The sequence below is a fragment of the Ranitomeya variabilis genome, chromosome 3, assembly GCF_051348905.1.
Source record: "Ranitomeya variabilis isolate aRanVar5 chromosome 3, aRanVar5.hap1, whole genome shotgun sequence".
NCBI lineage: Eukaryota > Metazoa > Chordata > Amphibia > Anura > Dendrobatidae > Ranitomeya > Ranitomeya variabilis.
Window position 1 is genome coordinate 165629276 of NC_135234.1, and position 20062 is coordinate 165649337.

Below are 20062 nucleotides of genomic sequence, written 5' to 3' on the forward strand. Positions count from 1 at the left end.
AGATCCAGACTTGTCTGTCTGTGGCTATGCTGCAGTATTGTGCTCAAAGTTTCACTTTCATTTTCTTGTCTGCTTGCCCTTCCTCCTCCTCACACTTAGATTCACATTCTTCTTGTGTTGTGCAGATCTATTCCACTCCAAACAATCAGAAACATATTGTCTAACTTCTTGGACTTGGCACTGAAGGGGTTGATTCTGTATTCATAGGTTTGTAGAACAATAGGATTAAGGTCTTTTTTTCAACTCTGTTCATGTTGTAACATTTTTGCCGTGAAGAAGAGGCTGGGACCTCTGCGGAGTCAAATTCAGTTTTGAGAACTGCGTAAGTAAAGCGAGCGTCTGTGATAATATAGGAGAGAAACTGCCCACTAATCCTACAGAAACCTCTGGAAGAGCATGGCATTGTGAATGTTACACATATACAGCCTTTATTCTACTGAGTTAAACAACTCAACTTTATCTCATGATGGAAGAACCTTTGGATGGTAAAATATTTTCCTCAAAAAGCAGTTTATTGAAAAAAATCCGATTTAAATAAAAAAAAATCCGATTTTTTTTTTGTTTGTTTTTTTAAAAAAAACATTGATTTTTATCCACCCTGAGCACTGTAGATAATCAGTGGCCACTATTGGGCTGCAGGTCCCAATTTCCTTTTGATGAAACCATTTTCAAATGTGACCATTTTTTTCACATTTTCCAGTACAATTGGCAAAATAGCGTCATTCAAAACTAAAAGTCCTATAGGGGAAAAAAAACCCCACATATGGCTGTGCAGACAGAAAAGTGAAAAAATTATGGCTCTTGGTACAAAAAATGAAAAATTCTCAGGTCATTAAATTATAAGGCATTTTAGGATTTCATGTTCACTTAGTTTTCTGGTGGTGCTGTTAAGATTGGGTTGACAAGTAGCAAACAACGCCTTTAACTCTTTAGGTATCACTATTGAAATCTAGGGCAGAAATCTTTTTACAGAAGTGTGTGGTCTGTTGCCTATAGTACCCCTGTGATGTGACCACACTCTGTCTAGGGTCACCTTAGGGTTATCAATTTATACCAAATTGCCAAAGACAAAGATGGACTCCAAAGAAAACTTAACTTTTAAGAGTGTGATAACTAACAGAAGCAAAAGGTCTTTAACCCCTTGCTGACCTCGGACGGGATAGTACGTCCGAGGTTAGATACCCCGCTTTGATGCAGGGCTCCGGTGGTGAGCCCGCATCAAAGCCGGGACATGTCAGCTGTTTTGAACAGCTGACTTGTGCCCGCAATAGCGGCGGGTGAAATCGCGATTCACCCGCAGCTATTAACTAGTTAAATGCCGCTGTCAAATGCAGAAAGCGGCATTTAACCGGTGCTTCCAGCCGGGCGGCCGGAAATGAGCGCATCGCTGACCCCCGTCACATGATTGGGGGTCAGCGATGCTTCTGCAGAGTAACCATAGAGGTCCTTGAGACCTCTGTGGTTACTGATCCCCGGTAGCTGTGAGCGCCACCCTGTGATCAGCGCTCACAGCACACCTGCATTTCTGCTACATAGCAGTGATCTGATGATCGCTGCTATGTAGCAGAGCCGATCGCGTTGTGCCAGCTTCTAGCCTCCCATGGAGGCTATTGAAGCATGGCAAAAGTAAAAAAAAAAAAATGTTAAAAAAATATAAAAGTTTAAATCACCCCCCTTTCGCCCCATTCAAAATAAATCAATAAAAAAAAATCAAACCTACACATATTTGGTATCGCCGCGTTCAGAATTGCCCAATCTATCAATAAAAAAAGCGATAACCTGATCGCTAAACAGCGTAGCAAGAAAAAAAATCGAAACACCAGAATTACGTTTTTTTTGGTCGCCGCGACATTGCATTAAAATGCAATAACGGGCGATCAAAAGAACATATCTGCACCAAAATGCTATCATTAAAAACGCCAGCTCAGCACGCAAAAAATAAGCCCTCAACCGACCCCAGATCATAAAAAATGGAGACGCAACTGGTATCGGAAAATGGCGCAATTGTTTTTTTTTTTTTTTTTAGCAAAGTTTGGAATTTTTTTTCACCACTTAGATAAAAAATAACCTAGACATTTTAGGTGTCTATGAACTCGTAATGACCTGGAGAATCATAATGGCAGGTCAGTTGTAGCATTTAGTGAACCTAGCAAAAAAGCCAAACAAAAAACAAGTGTGGGATTGCATTTTTTTGCAATTTCACCGCACTAGGAATTTTTTTTCCCGTTTTCTAGTACAAGACATGCTAAAACCAATAATAACAAAGCAGGGCATTATTAGAGCGGGGCAATCAGAGTACTAAATAGTGCTCAGAAGACCCACAACCAAGAAAGCAGACTCGCTCCAAATAAAGGGACGCCGGTGCTGACGTGGGATGGGGCGCCGCGGGTGCGCATGCGCCGCATCGATGGCGGCTATTGGTCCGGGTATCCCATGTGACCCTATCACATGGGCCTGACTCCGCACTATTAGAAGGGTCCTGATCTGCCTTTGGGCACCTCCCCTTGAGAAAGCCAAACATTCGCGTTGCGAAACGCGCGTTGGGGTCTTCTACGGATCGGTTCCTGCCTGGTCTACACCGCCCCCCTGCATCCTAGTGGTAAGCAGTGCCCTGTTACCCTTATTTATTACTCTGGTGTGTGCATTTGTCTCCCACAGCGGTGATTCGGCAAATACACTTGTGTGCTTCCCTAGCAGCATTCTATGTGTGGGAGGTTGCGGTGTGGATTTTCGGCAGAGACTCACTCTATTTTAAACCATCCCTTTTCTAATTGTATTTTATGTATCTATGCACTTTATGCTTGTGAATTAATAAATATTTATATTTTGCACTTTCTTTTTGCTCCGCTGGTACTCCTTTTCTTCAATGCTAAAACCAATGTTGTCGTTCAAAAGTACAACTTGTTTCGCAAAAAATAAGCCCTCACATGGCCATATTGACGGAAAATTAAAAAAGTTATGGCTCTGGGAAGGAGGGGAGCAAAAAACGAACACGGAAAATTCCAAGGTCATGTAGGGGTTAAAAATGCATGACACTTGATTAGAACAGTCAGTCATAGGTTTAGTAAAGTGCTCATGCTGGTATATTAACTCTTAGCAGCAAAGTGCCGTATCAGAGAGACTGATTACTCTACTCATACATATAGCTTTCTATTGCCTTCGCTACTATATTGCTGGTAGGCAACGGTTGATTACTAATGTGTCTGCAATCATTCATAGTCAGTTATATCAACTCTATATGGTCGTGGCTCTGTCAATACTTCCTAAAGTAGTTAAATGAGCATACCAAGCATGCTGCTTGTTTCTTGTTAGTTATAACCGAATCCGCAGGCTCATTGTCAACGGCTCTGACAAAACAGCATTAACCCCTTAACATCCACCAATACACCTTTCAATGGGGGCAATTAACGGTACTTATTCCTCAGACCCCAGAGATTCGGGTCGGTTTTTACTGACCCCAGTGTTGCGATCGCCGTTATTAATAACAGCGACCACGGGAAAAAAAAGTAAATTTTCCATTTAATTTCTCTCTCCTATGATATGATTGCACGTCAGAGGAGAGAGAAATGGGTGCCCACTGGAAAATTGCCCACACAGAAAATTGCCAATTGCAGCATCACAAAGTTTCAGATCTGTGATATTTGAGGTGCAAGGTGAGGATGTTCGCATGATATGTGATCAACTTGTGATTTACAGTTGACTTAGTGCAAAACTGCAAAAATGAAGATCTCTGGTTTGTGGCAGTCTGTCATTATCAGCAATAGATGGATATATTCTGCTCTCATCTCTCACCGACTCTGCCTTACTTCTCCCACCAGCCCAAACCAGCAGCACATGCAGAACCATCAGCAGTGTGATCCAGAGGAGCCATCACTGCTATCAGTACTCACAAAAGTATCGCTGTATTAACTGTGGGGTTATTTGGGACTGCAGGTCCCATTATCATCTCAGTCCAACCAAAAGCAGGGTGCTGCTGGCTGAGATAGTTGGTCCTGGAAGCACAGAAGGCACAGCAGAAAACACACGCACACACATGCACACACACACATTTTTCTCTTCATTAGATGTATGGGCCCCTGTAGCCTTTAAAATTCTATAAAGACTTATGAATTTCCCCCCTCCCCCTTCATTATGTAGTAATGTCCCCCATCCTGGTATATATGCCCATCATCCTGGTGACTGTGTCCACATCCTGGTATATATGTCCCAATGCTGGTATATATGGTTCCCATCCTGGTATGTATGGTCCACATGGTCTCCATCCTGGTATACATGCCCCCTTCCTGGTATATATGTCCCCAATCCTAGTGTATGTGTCCCCGTTCTGCCCTTAATGCATAATTAAAAACAAAAACATTCTACTCACCTTTCCTCTGCTCCCACGTCTCCCAGTGTCTTTTGTAGCCACCGCACAGCTTGGCAGCTAACATCGGAGTGTGCGCCATTGTCATGCGCTGCTCCCCTGTGGCTGCACCTCCGACATCAACTCACAGCCACTGCGCCGGCAGCATGTATCGCAATGCAGGGACCCGACAGGTCTCAGCAACACAATGCATGTCATACTTAAGGGTCATTCCATGTCAAGTGAACCAATGATTTTTACCACTATATTTTTAATTCTTTTGAGATTTTGTTATTTGGTAATAGTGTGTCAGAGAATGCAAAATGTGAAGAAAAAAAAAAATCTAGATTTTTTTTTTATTGATTTTCAAAGTTCGGAAAAAGTGCGAATTTCGGTGTTGCCTGCCTTTACATTTCTCCCCATAACTCAGGCTAGAAAAGAGATAGAGAAACAAAATAAACACCATTCTACTCAGAACAGTACAGGCTTTCACCAGAAAGGTCACAAGAGTATCTTTGATAATAATTTACCTATGCGAACGCAAGCGCAATACTTTAAAACGCATTTCCGAAAAAAACGTTTAATTTAAAAATTTCAAAAACTGAACAAGTGCCTGCTATGCTACTATTCACATCTGTACCAAAATACAAGATGGGATCATGATGGGATCATATTTTAAAAAATAAAACTATTAGTGTCAGTTCAAAAATCTTGATTTCAGATCTGCTCAGCTTGTGGTCTAACAGTGTGGGGTCTAGATTTACCAAATAATCCATGATTGTTAGATATTACTGTATTATTTTATTATGTTACCACATAGAAGCAGGAGAGGGCAGAGGAGAAGCTTTGTTAGGGCTGAGGATGAACAGGGGTAGACGGTGACTGCAGAGCAGATGACCGGCCGGCAGCTCGGGCCTCCACAGACCGTATTCACACCAAATCTTATCACCCAGGCAACTCCTCAAATGGAGGGAGAAAAATACTCTTACCATCCAGTCCATGTATTGTACAAACCACTACGGAGAGTTTGTTATATCGGTTACAGGAAGCAGAACCCATCACAGGGACTCAGCAATACCGGACTGTCATCCCATGTAGTGGAAATAAAGACAGTGACGTCCATGACGTGGTAGAAGGCAGCACAAGATCAGCAATGGATGACACAACTGGTGATGTGACCTGTGAATATGATCGGCGCTGACGGCTACTGGACTCTCCAAAGATTGTGAAAATGAAGACGTAGAAGTGACTCTTCTGCACCTTCTGGTCCAGCGCCGTCCTTTGTGTATCCAAGAAAATCAGACATTGTAAAAGTGAACAAAAATCAGATATAACTGAGGTGGAGCCGAACACCATGACAGGTGGACATACTCTGACACAGAAGGAAACGGCCATTGCTAGTGAGCGCTTATGGACAAGATGACATTTCACCCACTAGAAGGGACACATTGATGATAACAGGCCAGTGTAAAAACCTACTTCTAATTGTTTGATTAGTTCATATTTTTTAGAACGAGGATTTAACTACTGGACTATTCTTCGTAAACACTTCAGAAATGACATGTTTAGTGATATAGTAGGAAAAAAATTGTTCCATGTATAAATAGGTGGTAGAAATATTGGTTCTTTTAATCTTGTTTGTAACATATAATTAGGACGATACCGTATTTAGAAAATCACACTTGAGGATGTGATCACCTTTTATCTTTTGGCTTGTTCAATGAATTCAGGTTGAAAATGCTGAGCAAGTTGTTATGATGATTAAGATGCATTTATTCTGGCACTTCGGTATTTGTTTTTTGTGTTTCTTTATTGTTACATATAAATGTTGAATTCAGTAAGTTGTAATTTGAAAAGAAAAAAGGAAGAAACTCACACAAACATAAAATCAGATGATTCAAGGCTTAAAAAAAAAAATACAAATGTGATAGATCCCAAGTTGAATCCCTGTACAAATATAAACAAGGACACAAGTAACACACATGCATGTTTTCACAATTTTAAAACATACGTTTTTTTCAGAATTGCGCATCAAAATTTTTAATTTGATTTTTCCAAAACAAAATATAACGAAACATAGTCTTGTGACATATCAAATGAAAGCCAGTACCGTTCTGAGAAAAATGATGCCTCTGCCACCTCTATATCTTAATTCTAGCCCGAGATATGATAAAAAATGTAAAGCCATACCAGGCCAAAATCCATGCTTTTTCAAAACTTTAAAAATCTGTAAAAAATTAACTGATGAAGAAAAAAATTCTAAACTTTTAATTTGTAGTTAACTAAAGTTGTACTTCATAAAAACAAAAAATAAAAAAAATCTAAAGACGTAAGGTAAAAAAAATATTCATATTTGGATCACTTGATATGGAATGACCCTTAAGGAGAATGGCTAATTTGCAGTAAAATGGCTAATTTTCAGGTATGCAATAATTGTTTACTAAACTGGAGTTATTATTAGACCTCCTTAATAAACTGTTCTTAACCCCTTCATGACCCAGCCTATTTTGGCCTTAATGACCTTGCCGTTTTTTGCAATTCTGACCAGTGTCCCTTTATGAGGTAATAACTCAGGAACGCTTCAACGGATCCTAGCGATTCTGAGATTGTTTTTTCATGACATATTGGGCTTCATGTTAGTGGTAAATTTAGGTCGATAATTTCTGAGTTTATTTGTGAAAAAAACGGAAATTTGGCGAAAATTTTGAAAATTTCGCAATTTTCACATTTTGAATTTTTATTCTGTTAAACCAGAGAGTTATGTGACACAAAATAGTTAATAAATAACGTTTCCCACATGTCTACTTTACATCAGCACAATTTTGGAAACAATTTTTTTTTTTTGCTAGGAAGTTATAAGGGTTAAAATTTGACCAGTGATTTCTCATTTTTACAACAAAATTTACAAAACCATTTTTTTTAGGGACCACCTCACATTTGAAGTCATTTTGAGGGTTCTATATGGCTGAAAATACCCAAAAGTGACACCATTCTAAAAACTGCACCCCTCAAGGTGCTCAAAACCACATTCAAGAAGTTTATTAACCCTTCAGGTGTTTCACAGCAGCAGAAGCAACATGGAAGTAAAAAATGAACATTTAACTTTTTAGTCACAAAAATGATCTTTTAGCAACAATTTTTTTTATTTTCCCAAGGGTAAAAGGAGAAACTGGACCACGGACGTTGTTGTCCAATTTGTCCTGAGCACACCAATACCTCACATGTGGGGGTAAACCACTGTTTAAGCACATGGTAAGGCACGGAAGGGAAGGAGCGCCATTTGACTTTTTGAATTAAAAATTATCTCCATCGTTAGCGGACACCATGTCGCGTTTGGAAAGCCCCTGTGTGCCTAAACATTGGAGCTCCTCCACAAGTGACCCCATTTTGGAAACTAGACCCCCCAAGGAACTCATCTAGAGGCATAGTGAGCACTTTAAACCCCCAGGTGCTTCACAGAAGTTTATAACGCAGAGCCATGAAAATAAAAAATATTTTTTCTTTTCTCAAAAATGATTTTTTTAGCCCACAATTTTTTATTTTCCCAAGGGTAACAGGAGAAATTGGACCCCAAAAGTTGTTGTCCAGTTTCTCCTGAGTACGCTGATACCCCATATGTGGGGGTAAACCACTGTTTTGGCACACGTCGGGGTTCGGAAGGGAAGTAGTGACGTTTTGAAATGCAGACTTTGATGGAATGCTCTGCGGGCGTCAGGTTGCGTTTGCAGAGCCCCTGATGTGCCTAAACAGTAGGAACTCCCCACAAGTGACTCCATTTTGGAAACTAGACCCCCAAGGGAACTTATCTAGACGTGTAGTGAGCACTTTGAACCCCCAAGTGCTTCACAGAAGTTTATAACGCAGAGCCGTGAAAATAAAAAATGTTTCCTTTCCTCAAAAATATTTTTTTAGCCCAGAATTTTTTATTTTTGCAAGAGTAACAGGAGAAATTGGACCCCAAAAGTTGTTGTCCAGTTTCTCCTGAGTACGCTGATACCCCATATGTGGGGGTAAACCACTGTTTTGGCACACGTCGGGGTTCGGAAGGGAAGTAGTGACGTTTTGAAATGCAGACTTTGATGGAATGCTCTGCGGGCATCAGGTTGCGTTTGCAGAGCCCCTGATGTGCCTAAACAGTAGGAACTCCCCACAAGTGACTCCATTTTGGAAACTAGACCCCCAAGGGAACTTATCTAGATGTGTGGTGAGCACTTTGAACCCCCAAGTGCTTCACAGAAGTTTATAACGCAGAGCCGTGAAAATAATAAATGTGTTTCCTTTCCTCAAAAAAGATGTTTTAGCAAGCAAATTTTTATTTTCACAAGGGTAACAGGAGAATTTGGACCCCAATATTTGTTGCCCAGTTTCTCCTGAGTACGCTGATACCCCATATGTGGGGGTAAACCACTGTTTGGGCACACGTCAGGGCTCGGAAGGGAAGTAGTGACTTTTGAAATGCAGACTTTGATGGAATGGTCTGCGGGGGTCACATTGCATTTGCAGAGCCCCTGATGTGCCTAAACAGTAGAAACACCCCACAAGTGACCCCATTTTGGAAACTAGACCCCCGAAGGAACTTATCTAGATGTGTGGTGAGCACTTTCAACCCCCAAGTGCTTCACAGAAGTTTATAACGCAGAGCCGTGAAAATAAAAAATAATTGTTCTTTCCTCAAAAATTATGTTTTAGCAAGTAATTTTTTATTTTTGCAAGGGTAACAGGAGAAATTGGACCCCAACAGTTGTTGCCCAGTTTGTCCTGAGTACGCTGGTACCACAAATGTGGGGGTAAACCACTGTTTGGGCGCACGTCGGGGCTTGGAAGGGCGGGAGCACCGTTTGACTTTTTGAACGCAAGATTGGCTGGAATCAATGGTGGCGCCATGTTGCGTTTGGAGACCCCTGATGTGCCTAAACAGTGGAAACCCCTCAATTCTAACTTCAACACTAACCCCAACACACCCCTAATCCTAATCCCAACTGTAGCCATAACCCTAATCACAACCCTAACCCCAACACACCCCTAACCACAACCCTAACCGCAACACACCCGTAACCCTAATTCCAACCCTAACCCTAATCCCAACCGTAACCCTAATCCCAACCCTAACCACAACTGTAACCCCAACACACCCCTAACCCTATCCGTAACCCTAACCACAAGCCTAATAACGCTATTTCAAACCCTAGCCCTAATTCCAACCCTAACTCTAATTCCAACCCTAACCCTAAGGCTATGTGCCCACGTTGCGGATTCGTGTGAGATTTTTCCGCACGATTTTTGAAAAATCTGCAGGTAAAAGGCACTGCGTTTTACCTGCGGATGTACAGCAGATTTCCAGTGTTTTTTTGTGCGGATTTCACCTGCGGATTCCTATTGAGGAACAGGTGTAAAACGCTGCGAAATCCGCACAAAGAATTGACATGCTGCGGAAAATACAACGCAGCGTTTCTGCACGGAATCCGCTGCGGATCCGCGGCCGATCCGCTGCCGATCCGCGGCCGAATCCGCACTGTGTGCACATGCCATAACCCTACCCCTAACCCTACCCGTAACCCTACCCCTACCCCTAACCCTACCCCTAGTTCTAACCCTAGTTCTAACCCTAACCCTAGTGGAAAAAGAAAAAAAAATTTTTCTTTATTTTATTATTGTCCCTACCTATGGGGGTGATAAAGGGGGGGGGGTTTATTTATTATTTTTTTATTTTGATCGCTGCGATAGAACCTACCACAGCGATCAAAATGTACTTGTAATGAATCTGCCGGCTTCCAAGATGGCGGCGCCCATGGAGAAGACGGCCGGACACCGGGAGGGACATCGAAGCTAGGTAAGTATGGGGGGGTGGGATCGGAACACGGGGGGGGGGGGATCGGAGGACCGGGGGAGCGGACAAGAGGACCGGGGGAGCGGACAGGAGGGAGGAGCGGAGCAGACAGGAGATTGGGGCAGAAAGGACGACTGGGGGGGCGATCGGTGGGGGGGGGGCAGATCGGGGTCTCCAGCCATGGCAGATGCTATTGCAGCATCGGCCATGGCTGGATTGTAATATTTCACCATTTTCATAGGTGAAATATTACAAATCGCTCTGATTGGCTGTTTCACTTTCAACAGCCAATCAGAGCGATCGTAGCCACGGGTGGGTGAAGCCACCCCCCCTGGGCTGAAGTACCACTCCCCCTGTCTCTGCAGATCGGGTGAAAATGGAGTTAACCCTTTCACCCGATCTGCAGGGATGCGATCTTTCCATGACGCCACATAGGCGTCATGGGTCGGATTGGCACGGGTTTTCATGACGCCTACGTGGCGTCAAAGGTCGGGAAGGGGTTAATAAACTTGTGGGTAATTTTCGCTGACATTCTTCTGTGCTCCAGAGCATCTCACCTATAACTCCATACTATTCTCCTGCCCGGCAGAGCATCTCACCTATAACTCTATATTATCCTCCTGCCGGCAGAGCATCTCACCTATCACACCACTATTCTCCTGCCCTGCAGAGCATCTCACCTATAACATTATACTATTCTCCTTCCCTGCAGAGCTTCACACCTATAGGGTAGAGGCACACTAATGCGTTATCGGAGCGATTTTGATGCATGACAGAATGCGTTATCGGAGCGATTTTGATGCATGACAGACGTGCGAGTGCTTTCCGTATGGTCACACGAGTGTGGTGAGATTTTGCATTTTTTTTCTCAGCTAACATCAGTGTGACATCCGTGTGCAATGCGTTTTTAACATGGTCTTTCCCATGCTGTATTAAGTTCGAAAAGAGAAGACAGACAGATAGAATAGATGGATTGAATAGAATAGACCGATAAATGCTAAAAAAGGTAGATCGGGTTTACCAGTCTCCTGCCCATTAAGCCTTATGCATAGTCACTGCATTTACTGGCATATTCTGTCCTGCAGAGCATCTCTCCTATACCTGTATACAATCCCCCTGCCCTGCAAAGCATCTCACCTATAATTCTAGATTTTTCTCCTGCCCTGCAGAGCATCTCACCTATACCTGTATACTATTCCCCTGTCCTGCAGAGATCTCACTTATACCTGTATACTATCCCCCTGTCCTGCAGAACATTTAACCTATAATTCTATACTATTCTCTGTCCTGCAGAGCATCTTACCTATAATTCTCTATTTTTCTGCCCTGCAGAGCATCTCACTTATACCTGCATACTATCCCCCTATCCTGCAGAGCATTTAACCTATAGATATATGCTATTCTGTCCTGCAGAGCATCTCACCTATACCTGTCTACTATCCCCCTTGTCTGCAGAGCATTTCACCTATAATTCTATTATTCTCCTGCCCTGCAGAAAATCTCATGTGTACCTGTATACTATCCCCCTGTCCTGCAAAGCATTTAACCTATAATTCTATACTATTCTGTCCTGCAGAGCATCTCGCCTAGAATTCCATATTTTCTACCCTGCAGAGCATCTCACCTATACCTACATACTATCCCCCTGTCCTGAAGAGCATTTAACCTATAATTCTATGCTATTCTGTCCTGCAGAGCATCTCCGCTATACCTGTATACTATCCCCCTGTCTTGCAGAGCATCTCACCTATAATTCTATATTATTCCCTGTCCTGCAGAAAATCTCATGTATACCTGTATTCTATCCTTGTCCTGCAGAGCATCTCCCCTATAACTCTCTGTTTTCCTGTGTGTATACATGCCTGTGGGCATTTTTCACATATCATGTGAACATCCTCACCTTGCACCTCAAATATCATAGATCTGAAACTTTGTGATGCTGCAATCGGCAATTTTCCGTGTGGGCATTTTTCTCTTTACCAGAGAAATGGGGTCCCCATCCCCCCGTGAAGTCCAGCTGCCAGCGACGTCTTCTTCCGGGAAGAAAATGGCGGGCGCATGCGCAAGTGCGCCTGTTGAGATCTGCTGGCCGACTCCCATCGACAATATGAAAATTTTCCTATTGGTTCATTTTGATCACTGTGATAGGAAATAAAAAAAAATAGTAAATTAACCACCCTTTATTACCCCCTTAGTTAGGTAAAAATAATAGAATAAAGGAAAGTATTTATTTCCATTTTTCCGTTAGGGTTGGAGCTAGGGTTAGGCTAAAGTTAGTGTTTTGGTTATGGTTAGGGATGTGTTAGGGTTATGGTTAGGGTTATGGTTAGGGTTGAAGTTAGAATTGGGGAGTTCCACTGTTTATGTACATCAGGGGGTCTCCAAACGAAACATGGCACCACCATTGATTCCAGCCAATTTTGCGTTCAAAAAGCTGTGCGCCCAAACAGTGGCTTTCCCCCCACACACGGGGTATTGGTGTACTCAGCAGAAATTTCTCAACAAATTTTGTGGCACATTTTCTCCTGATAAAATTGGTTCCAAAGTTAAATTTTTTGTGAAATATGTAAAATGTTCATTTTTTCCTTCCACATTGCTTTAGTTCTTGTGAAGCACCTGAAGGAAGAGTGAATAAACTTCTTGAATGTGGTTTTGCGCACCTTGAGAGGTGCACTTTTTAGAATGGTGTCGCTTTTGGGTATTTTCTGTTATATTGACCCCCCAACGCGCTTCAAATGTGAGGTGGTCCATTAAAAAATGGTTTTGTGAATTTTGTTGGAAAAATGAGAAAACGCTGTTAAACTTTTAACCCTTATAAAGTCCTAACAAAAAAAAAAATTGTTTCCAAAAATGTGCTGATGTAAAGTTGCCATGTGGGATATGTTATTGATTGATTAACTGCTTTGTGACTCAACTCTGGTTTAAGGTTACAAAAATTAAGTTTGAAAATTGCAACATTAAATTTTTGCCAAATTTCCATTTTTCATAAATACAAGTTATATTGAAGAAATTCTACCTCTAACATGAAGTACAAAATGTCACGAAAAAAGTCTCAGAATCAGTGGGATACGTTGAAGCGTTTTAGAGCTATAACTTGCATAGTCTGCACCTTGGGTCTTGTGTGGTTGATTCCTGCTTCTATGGATCTGGTACTTAGTGCTTGCTCTTGTGCCGCTATAAGTGCCTCTGTGCTGTCTCGGAGTCCAGCTTTCTCTAGCCATGTCAGTCACCTCTGTCGATGGTACATCCCATGTAGTGGCTTGTCTTGCCATGACGCTTCATGTTCCTGTTCTTCCTTCCAGATCTGTTGTTGCTGCCTTAGGCTTTCTCTCAGCATCTCATCTTTTCATGCCATTTTTCTGAATTATTCTTGGATAATCCTGGTTTCATCTGTGATGGTGCCTTCGATGCTTATCATGCCTCGACTTTTGGGTGTAAGACTTCGGGTATGTGCACACTTTGCTGATTTACCTGTGGAATTTTCTGCGCAGATTCTTCCTCTCTTGGCAGAAAACGCTTTTGAAAATCCGCACGGATTTGATTAGTTTTTGATGCGTGTTTTTTTTCATGCGAATTTGTATGCGTTTTTGTAAGCTAAATAAAGATATATTAACAAAAAAAATTGTGATGTCATTTCCTTGTCCAACCTCCTCTTCTACATACTCCATTGAAGATTAATGTTTACACATTCATAGATATAGATCTATAAATAAATAGAAAGATCGGTAGATAGATAGATCTATAGATAGGTAATACCAAGCCCAATGTTTAGTAATAAACATAATAAAATGGTACATAAAGAGTTTAATAAAGACAAACACACACACACAATCTGTTAGGCCGGGGTCACACTTACGAGAAACTCGCACGAGTCTCACACCTCAGTACCCCGCCGGTACTCGGACCGGAGCGTTCAGCTGCATATAAATTCATGCAGCCGCACACTCGGGTCCCGAGTGCCAGCGGCTGTGTCTGGTATTGAGGTGCAACTATCTCGCAAGTGTGACCCCGGCCTTAAATGCAATATCTGTTTAATTTTAAAAAAATTTTTGAAAAAAATGGCGTGGTTTCCTGCGCAATTTTCTGCGTCTGAGAGGGAAAGCCAGTGACTGTGGGTCAATGTTTATAGCCTGGGAAGGGGGTAATACCCATGGATCTTCCCAGGCTATGAATATCAGTCCGTAGCTGTGTATTTAGCCTTTACTTGCTATTAAAATAGGGTAGCCCCCCAAAAAAACGATGTGGGGTCTCCCTACAATTAATAGGAAGTGGCCATGGATATTGCCCCCACCCCCGGCTACGAACGCCAGCTCACAGCCTTCCCAGAAATGGCGCATTGTAAGGTGACATCCAGCCCGCCTTACTAATGGAGAGCTGTCAATAAGACACCTAGCTATTACTAATCCTATAGTTAAGGGGTTAAATACGCCAGAATAAACACACCAGAATAAAGTATTTTAATGAAATAAAACACTAAAATAGTTTGCCATCTTTATTGTTACTACTAATCCATGTGACGCCCTCGATCTCCTTTAAAAAATAAAAAAATAAAAATAAACCAACAATGTACTCCCTTTTCCGACCTAATCCATTTAATAATGAGTGTCCCACGCAATCTCCCCTATAGAGCAGTCACATCATGAGATGTGACCACTCTACAGGGCCTCCAGTGACACACTGACAGGAGATAATGGCTCCTGCAGTGTTATCACTGAGGGTTCACTGGAGTTCATGCTCTCACTTTACGGCAGTGCTGCGTGAGAATTTCCCCACGCAGCAGTGCCACAAGTGATAGCTTGAACTCCAGTGACCTCTGACGGCAGAGTCATCTGTGGGAGGATACCTGCCGTTGTTGTATCACCGTAGGCCCCTGGTGAGCGGTCACATCTGTCGATGTGACAGCTCTGCACGGGAGATCGTCGTGGGGCACTCATTATTAAATGGATTACATCGGAACAGGGAGTATACTGTTGGCTTATTTTTATTTTTTTTTTACAGGTGATTGATGCATCGGAGATTAGCTGTATGGCGAGTATGTACTGCATATATGTATTTTTTTATTTATTTATTTTTTTACACTAGCCGGATGATTGGATGGCTAGCTGTCCCATCATCGGCTAGCTGTCCCTGTAGCAGGCATAGCCGGATGGGACTAGTAGTCCCATCGGATGGTTCCTGCCTACATACAGACACACACGCGCGCACACACACACACACAGAGCTTCTCCGCTTAGTCTCCATCCACAGACATAGTCTCCACCCACACACTCTTCCTCCTCCCGATCTGCAGCGTTTCTCGCAGGCAACTCTGCAGCAAAACCGCAGATCTTTTTAAACCTGCGGATTTGCCTGACTCCATGGTAGTCAATGGGTGCAGAAACGCTGCAGATCTGAAAAAACAATTGACATGCTGTGAAAAATAAAACCCTGCAAATCCGCTTGTTTTTTTCCACAGCATGTGCACACCAGTTCTCAATTTCCCATTGACTAACATTGGTGGTGCACTACACTGCGGATGCAATTTCGCGCGTCCAAAATCTCTGCAGAATGCATCAAAATCCGCAACGTGTGCACATAGTCTTAAGGTGGAGTCCTCCATGCATTTTGAGGAGCTTTTGTCTTCACATACGCAGCTTCCATATCTTCTTTTGGCCAGCACACTATTCCAGCAGGGTATCTGATAACTGGCAGGGCATATGTATGGATGGCACAGATTTTATTCTTCCCATTGAGCTGGCTCTTCACGATCTGTCTTACCCTTTGATGGTATTGGATGTTGCTGCTTTCCTTACCTCCTCATCATGGTTACCATATCTCTGTGGGATGCCAAGGTACTTGTAGCTTGTCTATATATCTCCTACGTGCTCTGCTGGTAATTCCACTCCATCAGTCTTGACTACCTTGCCTTTCTTTATTACCAACTGGCCACAGTTCTCCAGTCCGAAGGACATCCTGATGTCTTTGCTGTAGATTCTTGTCAGGCGGATCAGTGAATTGATGTCTCATTTGTTTTTTTGTATACAGCTTGATGCGCGTTTCGAGAGTCTCTTCCTCAGAAATGCGCGTCAAGGGGTACACTGGAGCTGCCTGGACCCTGGGTAATTATTCGCACCCTCTAGCTTGCATATCTGATTGTGTTATTATGCACCTGCTATTAGCTCCATTATCCTGATCTATGGTGTGCAAAGAAATCCTTATTTGTTTTTTGGATTCTCCGATTAACTGAAATTCTTTTTCACTTATTCTTTCTATACCTTTTGTGTATGTTCTTTAACCCCTTTATGACATTGGACGTACTATCCCGTCGAGGTGGGGTGGGCCCGTATGATCACGGGGGGAGCGCGGCCGGATGTCAGCTGACTATCGCAGCTGACATCCGGCACTGTGTGCCAGGAGCGGTCACGGACCGCCCCCAGCACATTAACCCCCGACACACTGCGATCAAACATGATCGCAGTGTTCCGGCGGTATAGGGAAGCATCGCGCAGGGAGGGGGCTCCCTGCGTGCTTCCCGGAGCAACGCGATGTGATCGCGTTGCTCCAAGGGTCTCTTACCTCCTCCTCCCTGCAGCAGGCCCGGATCCAAGATGGCCGCGGCATCCGGGTCCTGCAGGGAGGTGGCTTCACTGCCCCTGCTCAGAGCAGGCGCCGGGAAGCCTGGATCTGTGCACTTCAGATCGCCGATCTGACACAGTGCACAGCAAAGTGTCAGATCGACGATCTTACACTATAACATGATGCCCCCCCCCCCCCCCCCCCGGGGCAATGTTATAGTGTAAAAAAATAAATATTCACATGTGTAAAAAAAACAAATAAAAAAAATTAAAAAAAAATTGTTCCTATAAATACATTTCTTTATCTAAATAAAAACAAAACAAAAGTACACATATTTAGTATCGCCGCGTCCGTAACGACCCGACCTATAAAACTGTCCCACTAGTTAACCCCTTCAGTGAACGCCGCAAAAAAAGAGGCAAAAAACAACGCTTTATCATATTGCCAAACAAAAAGTAGAAAAACACGCGATCAAAAAGACGGATATAAATAACCATGGTACCGCTGAAAACGTCATCTTGTCCCGCAAAAAATGAGCCGCCATGCAGCATCATCAAAGAAAAAATAAAAAAGTTAGTCCTCAGAATAAAGCGATGCAAAAATAATTATTTTTTCTATAAAATAGTTTTTATCGTATAAAAGCGCCAAAACATAAAAAAAAATGATATAAATGAGGTATCGCTGTAATCGTACTGACCCGAAGAGTAAAACGGCTTTATCCATTTTACCAAATGCGGAACGGTTCCCCCAAAAGAAATTCATGAATAGCTGGTTTTTGGTCATTCTGCCTCACAAAAATCGGAATAAAAAGCGATCAAAAAATGTCACGTGCCCGAAAATGTTACCAATAAAAAAAGTCAACTCGTCCCGCAAAAAACAAGACCCCACTTGACTCTCTGGACCAAAATATGGAAAAATTATAGCTCTCAAAATGTGGTAACGCAAAAAATATTTTTTGCAATAAAAAGCGTCTTTCAGTGTGTGACGGCTGCCAATCATAAAAATCCGCTAAAAACCCCCGCTATAAATAGTAAATCAAACCCCCCTTCATCACCCCCTTAGTTAGCGAAAAATAAAAAAAAATTTATTTATTTCTATTTTCCCATTAGGGCTAGGGTTAGGGCTAGGGTTGGGGCAAGGGTTAGGGTTGGGGCTAGGGTTAAGGCTACAGTTAGGTTTGGGGCTAAAGTTAGGGTTAGGGTTTGGATTACATTTACGGTTGGGAATAGGATTGGGATTAGGGTTAGGGGTGTGTCAGGGTTAGGGGTGTGGTTAGGGTTACCTTTGGGATTAGGGTTAGGGATGTGTTTGGATTAGGGTTTCAGTTATAATTGGGGGGTTTCCACTGTTTAGGCACATCAGGGGCTCTCCAAACGCGACATGGCGTCCGATCTCAATTCCAGCCAATTCTGCGTTGAAAAAGTAAAACACTGTCCCTTCCATTCCGAGCTATCCCGTGCGCCCAAACAGGTATCAGCGTACTCAGGACAAATTGGACAACAACTTTTGGGGTCCAATTTCAACTGTTACCCTTGGAAAAAATACAAAATTGGGGGCTAAAAAATAATTTTTGTGGAAAAAAAAAAAAGAATTTTTATTTTCACGGCTCTGCGTTATAAACTGTAGTGAAACACTTGGGGGTTCAAAGCTCTCACAACACATCTAGATGAGTTCCTTAGGGGGTCTACTTTCCAAAATGGTGTCACTTGTGGGGATTTCAATGTTTAGGCACATCAGGGGCTCTCCCAACGCAACATGGCGTCCTATCTCAATTCCAGTCAATTTTGCATTGAAAAGTCAAATGGTGCTCCTTCGCTTCCGAGCTCTGCCATGCGCCCAAACAGAGGTCCCTAAAAAAAAAAAATGGTGTTGTAAAAATGAGAAATTGCTGGTCAACTTTTAACCCTTATAACTCCCTAACAAAACAAAATTTTGGTTCCAAAATTGTGCTGATGTAAAGTAGACATGTGGGAAATGTTACCTATTAAGTATTTTGTGTGATATATCTCTGTGATTTAAGGGCATAAAAATTCAAATTTGGAAAATTGTGAAATTTTCAACATTTTTGCCAAATTTCCATTTTTTTCACAGATAAGCGCAGGTAATATCAAAGAAATTTTACCACTATCATGAAGTACAATATGTCACGAGAAAACAATGTCAGAATCACCAGGATCCGTTGAGGCGTTCCAGAGTTATAACCTCATAAAGGGACAGTGGTCAGAATTGTAAAAATTGGCCTGGTTATTAACGTGCAAACCACCCTTGGGGGTAAAGGGGTTAAGGAGTTTCCTAAAACAAAAACCCAGCAAAGTCCAGTCTATTTATTTGTGTCCTTGCTTATATCCAGCGATTTGCACCTTGTACTTTATCCCTCCTTATTTAAGCATATTCTCTTTTATATACTATCTCAGAATTTATCTTTGTAAGCTGTTGTATTTTTCATACATAATTTTGGACATAATTTACCTATGTGCTCAGTGTTGGCTTGTTTTCCATTTTTTTGTTCTGTTTGCGTCTCCTCTTTAACAATTATCTTTTAATCCTGTGTTTCAATAACATTTACTTTTTATATACAATTTTATTGGAGGACACATTTTTGTATAGGTTCTTTTTGCATATTAGGGCATCTGAAAATATATAAAGCATTGAAGATTGCAGCCTAGTGTTTACAGACCACATGCATACATCCGTCTCCCAGTCCATGGTTCACTGATCGGCCACTGGTCTCCTGTCTCAAACTGAACAGCCTCACATACAGTAGGACGCTTTCAGTCCATACTCTGACTGACACACGGATGTGTGAATTCAGCTTAACATTGAGATAAAGTTGCACCAATGTGTAGAAGTGTGTGTGTGTATGTATGTATACATGTACACACACACACACACACACACACACACACACACACACACACACACACACTCACACATTCATTCATTCATTCATTCATTCATTCATTCATATTCTATGCCGAAAGGTGTCGCAGGCCTTTTCTGTTAGCAAGGTGAAGTTGTTTTGCACATGGTATATTTTCTTGTTAGTCATGCCTGTCACTCTTGTTTTGTCTTTCTAGCATTATCTGCATACCAGAGGTACTACAGTTTACAATCAGACTACTGGAAGGTGAGTGGGACTTTATCAAGCATTGCTTCCAAATGTTTGCAGGCATCAGAATATGCATCAAATTATGTCCGTTCCAGAAGACCAGTGTTATAAATATACCATATTTTTCGAACTATAAGACAAACTTTTTTCCTCTAAAGATGTGGAGAAAAATGGGGGGTGCGTCTTATAGTTCGGATGTACCGGCACTGGCTGTGGTGGGGTTGTGGGG

At 42.2% G+C, this 20062-nt stretch overlaps 1 protein-coding gene across 3 annotated transcripts in view; it reads left to right on the top strand.

Annotated features, from left to right (window-relative positions):
- Positions 1-20062, top strand: part of KDM6A (lysine demethylase 6A) — a 223882-nt gene that overhangs the window by 101039 nt on the left and 102781 nt on the right. For all 3 annotated transcript variants that reach the window (XM_077294825.1, XM_077294827.1, XM_077294826.1), the window contains exon 4: positions 19802-19851. In XM_077294825.1, the coding sequence (XP_077150940.1) occupies positions 19802-19851 (50 nt within the window). The remainder of the gene's footprint in view (positions 1-19801; positions 19852-20062) is intronic.